This window comes from Prunus avium, chromosome 7, assembly GCF_965620075.1.
Source record: "Prunus avium chromosome 7, drPruAviu1.hap1.1, whole genome shotgun sequence".
In the NCBI taxonomy this organism is placed as follows: Eukaryota; Viridiplantae; Streptophyta; class Magnoliopsida; order Rosales; family Rosaceae; genus Prunus; species Prunus avium.
In genome coordinates, this window is record NC_142290.1 from 26,026,879 (window position 1) to 26,034,360 (window position 7,482).

Sequence of the window (7,482 nt, forward strand, 5' to 3'; positions counted from 1 at the left end):
ACCACTTATATACTAAATAAAGTGTTCTATTGGAAGTGCGGAAAGCGTTCTTTATTTTTTCAAACAAAAGGAGGTTATTCTTTTTATTTTGCAAATTTTCTAACATTAAAGTAATGATAACGCTTGATTATAGACATGATTATACTAATAGAACACTTTATTATAAGTTGAGCAGCTAGATAATTCTTTTCTAGCTACCAAAGATTCGTGAAGGACAAATCATGACTTCATGATGGCAACAAGTGCTGCAGACTTATATTGCCAATTAAAAGTGGCCTCTTTATATCTTCTAGCAGTCTAGCTTTACGGGAAAAAAAAACCTCCATCGAACCTTTCACTGTTCTTTTTCTTTTTTAAGGAAAAACAAAAAGCAGCAGAAGATGAAGGTATTGCTCAGACTCTTCTGAACAAAGCATTAGTGGTTCAGCACAATATGCTTCAAGTTAATAACAAAGTGTCTTAGCTGCAGTGGTGGAGCTAGCTTTATTTCTCGTGGGGACAACGATATAAATTATTACATTGAGGGCAACAATAGGAGAAAAACATCCTTATACAGGTCGAAGTGAGGCTCCGCCCCCTGCTTAGATGAATTATGTCATCTCCAGACCTAACCTAACCAAGAAATAATTCTTGTACATAACATATTTCTCACAAAAAACGGTCTCTTTTGATCACGGACGGGGTTATTATGAGAATGATGATGTGTGTAAGCACCTGTTGCATGTAAAAAGTTTTGCAAACCAACTGAGAAGGGTCCCTGAAATTTCCGTTTAATCAACGGAAGAAAAGTAACATTCTCAGTCAGAGATTTATACATTTATTAAAGAGAATAATGGGCAAAGCATCTTTGTGTGCAAGGTGACTTGCCCTTAAGCTTTCTTTCTGCAATGCTTTTGCGCTTCTTTTAAGCTCACCACAACTGCTTTAGCTCTTTAATTTTCTTTATCTTTCCTTTTTTTTTCCTCTTGCTTTGCTTTGTCTTAGCTCTGCAGGAAGAAGAAGAGAACTGCCATAACAGTCCAAGCGATGCACTTGGAACAAACTTACAAGAATGCCCTGGTCATGAATGCTGAAATCTACAAAACAAGGAAGGTAGAGTAAAGGGCAATCTGAGTTGTTCCTTATGAAGTTTGACAATTTTATAAAAGAACAACAAAAAAAGCTGAAAGAATCTAGGAAAGTGAAGTTGCACTGTCACTACGTTTTGAACTTTGAAGTCTAAAAGACCATCTTTGTCCTCTCAAGTAGGGCATCTATATCTCTTTCCAGAAATATGGAATTTTGGACAACTAATCAACCCTCTTGTTTTTCTTTACAGTTTTTGAGTGGCATTACTTGGTCCATTACAAAAATTAATACATAAAGAAATAGCAAATACCTTCACTCTCACACTTCCTGGCTCTATGCATCAGTTATTCTCAATCAAATCATGCCTTCAAATATAAAAAATTCCTTTTTAATTTACATGACAGCAGCCAAAAAGGCAATGCCAAACTGGTAGTGGAGGTGGCAGATGCCCAAAAAATGAAGGATTATCTTATCTAACTTGATTGTAGAGGGTGGCTCTTAAAACCAGAGAAACAGAACTCAGAGCACTGTACCTTAAGCCTTAAGAATCAGAACCTCCTTTCTAATCTCAAAGATCTCAAGTTCCTCATAATCACAACAATAAAGCCGGTAAAAGCGCATTTTCAGGGTTGGGAATTTCTTTCTGAGGCAGCAATCCTTGGCATTGAAGTGTTTCTTGTATGTTAAAGGTGAGAGGAACCTCAAAATCTATATTTGAATAATAGAGTTCTTCTTTTGCAGCATACCTGCCATAATTAATACTGATGTACAAACTTTTTTCAGGGGCTAGAGCTTCTGGAGCTCTGAAGGATACTGAACCACCACTCCAATCATATTCCAACTAAGCAAGATACAAGAGGGGAACAGAAGACTTGTTGAAAACGTTGCTGGTACCGAATATATAACAGCAGACATTTCATTTCCAGAAGGGAAGCATTTAGTCTTGGACCAATGAAGTCACAAGCAGCACCTAACCAAGAGGACTACAAATTGAAGGACACGAAACCCCATCTTGGAGAACGCTGGCCACATGGAGGAATACGCGGTGGAGGAGGGTGGATTAGCAGCGAAAGAGCTACAAGCACTTATGACCTTGTTGAGCAGATGTTTTATCTGTATGTCAGAGTTGTAAAAGCCAAAGATCTTCCAACAAACCCTGTGACAGGAATCTGTGATCCATATGTAGGAGTGAAGCTGGGGAACTATAAGGGCAAAACACAGCATTTTGAGAAGAAAACAAACCCTGAATGGAACCAAGTGTTTGCTTTTTCAAAAGAGAAGATTCAAGCTTCCATACTTGAAGTTTATGTCAAAGACAAAGCGATGGTGGCAAGAGATGACTATGTGGGGAAGGTGTTGTTTGACATGAATGAAGTGCCAACTAGAGTTCCACCAGATAGTCCTTTGGCACCTCAATGGTATAGATTAGAAGACCGGCAAGGCGATACTAAGGTTAGAGGAGAGGTTATGCTTGCAGTTTGGATGGGTACACAGGCTGATGAAGCTTTCCCAGAAGCCTGGCACTCAGATGCTTCGTCAGTTCATGGAGAGGGAGTTTTCAGCATTCGGTCCAAGGTTTATGTCTCACCAAAGCTGTGGTATCTCAGAGTTAATGTCATTGAAGCTCAGGATGTGCAGCCACATGATAGAAGCCAACCACCACAAGCTTATGTCAAGGCTCATGTTGGAAATCAAACACTTAAAACAAAGATATGTCCAACAAGGACAGCCAATCCCATGTGGAACGAAGATTTGATCTTTGTAGCAGCAGAACCTTTTGAAGAACATCTTGTACTTACAGTTGAAAATAAAGTGAGTGCCGCAAAAGATGAAAAGGTGGGAAAAATAAGCCTTCCCCTGACCATCTTTGAAAGGCGCTTGGATCACAGGGCAATCCATTCTCGTTGGTTCAACCTTGAAAAATTTGGTTTCGGTGCGCTGGAGGGAGACAAGAGGCATGAACTCAAGTTTTCAACCAGGGTCCATCTCAGAGTCTGTCTTGAGGGTGCTTACCACGTACTAGATGAATCGACCTTGTACATAAGCGATGTGAGGCCTACTGCTAGGGAGCTATGGAAGCAGCCAATTGGGATTCTTGAAGTCGGGATCTTAAGCGCTCAAGGTCTTCTTCCAATGAAAAACAAGGATGGTAAAGCAACAACAGATGCTTACTGTGTAGCCAAGTATGGGCAGAAATGGGTGAGGACCAGAACAATCATTGAAAGCTTCAATCCCAAGTGGAATGAACAATATACATGGGAGGTCTACGACCCTTGCACGGTGATTACATTGGGAGTTTTCGACAACTGCCACCTCGGTGGAAATGAGAAACCAACTTCTGGCAGTGGAGGTAAAAATGATTCAAGAATTGGCAAGGTAAGAATCCGGCTATCAACCCTGGAAATGGATCGGATTTACACAAACTCTTATCCCCTTCTTGTTCTACAACCAACCGGATTAAAAAAGATGGGGGAACTCCAATTAGCAGTAAGATTTACCTGTCTCTCACTAGCTAATATAATTTACCTCTATGGCCACCCCTTACTGCCAAAAATGCATTATCTGCATCCATTCACTGTAAACCAGTTAGACAGTTTGAGATATCAGGCAATGAACATTGTGGCTGTGAGACTTGCCAGGGCTGAACCACAACTAAGGAAAGAGGTTGTGGAGTACATGCTAGATGTAGATTCCCACATGTGGAGCATGAGAAGAAGCAAAGCTAATTTTTTCAGAATTGTCTCTTTATTCTCTGGCCTTATCTCCATGAGCAGTTGGCTCGGTGAAGTTCGTCACTGGAAAAACCCAATCACTACAGTTTTAGTCCATTTCCTGTTTTTCCTACTGATCTGCTACCCGGAACTGATCCTGCCAACTATCTTTCTCTATATGTTTCTCATCGGATTATGGAATTTTCGTTTCCGTCCAAGGCATCCACCTCACATGGACACTAAACTTTCATGGGCAGAGGCAGTTCACCCGGATGAAATGGATGAAGAGTTTGACACCTTCCCTACTTCGAAGGCTCAAGATGTGGTGCGGATGAGATACGACAGACTACGGAGCGTGGCAGGAAGAATTCAGACAGTGGTTGGAGACATTGCAACTCAGGGGGAGAGGTTCCAGGCTGTGCTCAGTTGGAGAGATCCAAGAGCAAGTAGCTTGTTTGTATTTTTGTGTCTTATTGCTGCTGTGGTGCTCTATGTGACACCTTTTAAGATGATTGCTCTGGCTGCTGGGATGGTTTGGCTAAGGCATCCTAGATTCCGAAGCAAGCTACCTTCAGTACCAAGCAATTTCTTCCGAAGGCTGCCATCTCGTGCCGATAGCATGCTCTAAGAATCATATATAAGGGGGGTAGATAACCAAATAGTAGAGCATGCTAATTCCTACATCCGGACTCTTTGTATCTATTTGAGTAACATGGCTTTCTAGTATTTTATCATTTGATTTGATTGTGGTTCTGTAACATCTGTGTTTAGAAATTAAATTCCCTTTAAAATGAGGCAATAAAAGTTTATCCTGTGTTGCCATGTTCAGGATTTCCAGTTCTGTGTTGCCAACCAAAAAAAATATCTAAATGTAAATTTGCGGTGTTAATTTGCACCAATGTAACATGCCAAGAAATATTCACAAGAAAGAAACTAACTGGTGTCGGCTTCCATATTGCTTTAGGCGTGTATATGAAAATTCGTTTGACGATGGTTAGACATAACATGAAGATATGTTCATGCTTTTCTTTACTCTTTTTGGAAAATTAATTTAAAGCTTCATATAAAAAGCATTCATTCTGAGCTAACATTACTCGAGTGGACGGAAAATGAACACAAACATTGACAAAGGCCAAGATCTGTTTATGATTATATCAACTGAACCACGAAAGTCTTACCATAAATCAAAATGGCCAAATGCATGTAAAACCAATCAACACAAAATTTTGGATATTCTGGTAAAATGAAAATACAGAGTCACTGATAATCTGCGATAATGGTCTAAAACACGAGCTCATGAGGCTTCATGCCTGACTTAAGAGAGAATCTCGCCGCTAAGTATGTCTTCAAGTCTGGGACAGCCTCAATGGACTTTATCAATGAAGCATCAACACTCTTCTGATCATCCTTCTTTCCTTGTGGGATCACATTCTTTTCCTACAATTTGTTGGGAAAATATTATTTATAAAGAATGAAAAATTCCAACAGAAGCTGGCACGATGATGGACATTATTCTCCACTAATTTACATACTACCCAATAGCAAACTTGAACATGACAAGTAGAAGAAATCACGCTTGTAGCTAACAGATGAGTGTTTTGCATGGATAAAAGCAAATGAAAATGGTAGAGAGAAACCAAAAGAATCAATAAGGGGGAGGAGCGAAACAATTTCAAGGGGAACCTATAAATAACAGTATAAGAATAGTACTTTATTACATGGTATTTGGAGCCATGATAAAAATAATAGACAAAATTAAAAAACCATGATGGCACTGCCAAACAGAACGACTTTAAATTCCATGCAGACAGTAGTAACAATGGCAGAGGAGTATAAGTGAAGAAACAATCAATCTAACCTCTTTCTCTGCCTCAAAAAATTCTCCCTCCCCTTTCTTCTTCTTCTTTTCAACTTCCTTTGCAAAATATTTGTCATCAAACTTTTCTACATTCACCCCAGAAATGTCAACCTTGGTGGAGGTGCCAATCACATAGGCCTGATTCACACGTCTCAAAGGAACACCATTAATTTTGAAGGGCCCTGCAATGGCATAAAACCAGCTATCAAGTTAGAAATACACTTAAACATGTTCTGTCAAGGAGCAGGCAAGCACCAGAAACTAGAAACCCATTCCCCACCACTGCAATTAAAAAGTAAATAATGGTTTAAAAATGAGCAAATCCACAAAAGCACTCAACTTAAACACAACAATGAACAAATCTTTTGATAAGAAAAAATGAACAAATCACTGGATAAACCAATGCCAAACCTATGTTTATAAAAGTTAACAGCATAAAAGTACCATGTAACTTAGATATTAGATGACAATTCACAAATTGATACACTCACATCTCTCTATGCTGTTACAGAAGGGAAATTCCTTTAATGTTCATGCCTTTCTCTTTCCCCAAAAATATTCCGCTTTCATGTAATAGATCATTATTTCCCAAGAAGAATTTCATCTTCCGGCATAGTTTCAAATTCATAAGCACAAAATTAGCAACACCTTACCCACTACCCTATTTGAACATACCCCACTCAAAGCCCCCAACCTACAAAATATCCGATTCAACAAGAGAGGGCACAAGCTCAGTGTGCATTGGAGGGGGGCGGTTTGCAATAACTTACAACAAAAGGAACTACCTTTGTTGCGCCAAATTTACTGGTACTGCTATACAACATGGTTGTTGGCATTTGGCAGAAATCAGGATTGATTTTATCAAACTCGTCATTGAGAAAATGAAGAAATATGCTATTTCTAACCTATTAAAGTAACATCAATAAAAATAAAAAGTCATAAAATTCATTTGAAACTTCCAGAACCATTCAACCAAAACCAAAAACAAACCAAACCATAAACACAACAGAAAATGTTTAAAAGAGAAACGGAAGTGCAAGCTCACCAGTAACAAGAAGCAACCCAGATGGGAGCTGCTTAAGAAAAACAACTCTCTTGCCCTTAAACCTTCCAGCCAATATAATCAACACAGTCCCTGGTGTAATACTAGCCCTGTATAAAAACAAACAAATCAGAAACAAAAAATATATTAAAATTAATAACAAATCAAACCCATTTTCTCTACTTCGAAAAAAATAAGAGTAGGGAAAAAAGAACCTGAGCTTGGTGGGCTTAGCCTTGCGCTTGTTGACAAGCGGCTTCTTGACGTCATCGGCAGGATAGAACTTGGGCGGCTTCTGGGGTTGGGTCTCAGCCGCTGGCTTCGCGTCATGGCGTGGGAAAACGCCGCCGTTTTTGGCCTTGATGGCCCAAAGACCACGCTTGTGGTACATCTTGGACCTCGAGAACTTACCCACCCCACGAACCAGATCTGGGTTTCGGGTCTTCCTGGGGTTTCTTGCTTTTGCCGCCATTGCGAGCTCGCACAGTCTCTGTCTGAAACCTACGGCTTGCGAAGTTGCGATAGAGAAAGTGTAGCAGGGTTGAAGGAAAACCCTAATTGCGGTTTTATTTATTTTTTGAATTGTATTTTATTGGGCTGGTTGAAAGATGCATTGGGTTGGGCTCTGTATCAATCTCACAAGCCCTAAAGTTAGCAGATCTGAGAAATTTTGCAGCAGGCCATTTGGGACCAATTTTTGGGGCTTTTTTTTGTGTCTTTTATTTTTTTATTTTTTATACAACCAATAGTCTAAACTGCGAGGGGATTTCTCACACACACAACCAAGTTTGACCCTCGTCAAT

General features: G+C 39.7%; 2 protein-coding genes across 2 annotated transcripts; one reads left to right on the forward strand and one right to left on the reverse strand.

Annotated features, from left to right (window-relative positions):
- Window positions 1-1,258: 1,258 nt before the first annotated feature.
- Window positions 1,259-4,730, forward strand: FTIP1 (C2 calcium/lipid-binding plant phosphoribosyltransferase family protein). Its single transcript, XM_021947024.2, has 2 exons — window positions 1,259-1,757; window positions 1,852-4,730. Exon 2 carries the CDS (start codon window positions 2,020-2,022, stop codon window positions 4,405-4,407), a length of 2,388 nt encoding a protein of 795 aa, XP_021802716.1. The 5' UTR covers window positions 1,259-1,757; window positions 1,852-2,019; the 3' UTR covers window positions 4,408-4,730.
- Window positions 4,731-4,901: 171 nt separating this feature from the next.
- Window positions 4,902-7,228, reverse strand: LOC110746782 (large ribosomal subunit protein eL6x). The gene is made up of 4 exons (XM_021947027.2): window positions 6,895-7,228; window positions 6,683-6,789; window positions 5,638-5,819; window positions 4,902-5,216 (listed from the first exon to the last, which is right to left on the reverse strand). Exons 1-4 carry the CDS (start codon window positions 7,149-7,151, stop codon window positions 5,061-5,063), a joined length of 702 nt encoding a protein of 233 aa, XP_021802719.1. The 5' UTR covers window positions 7,152-7,228; the 3' UTR covers window positions 4,902-5,060.
- Window positions 7,229-7,482: the final 254 nt, after the last annotated feature.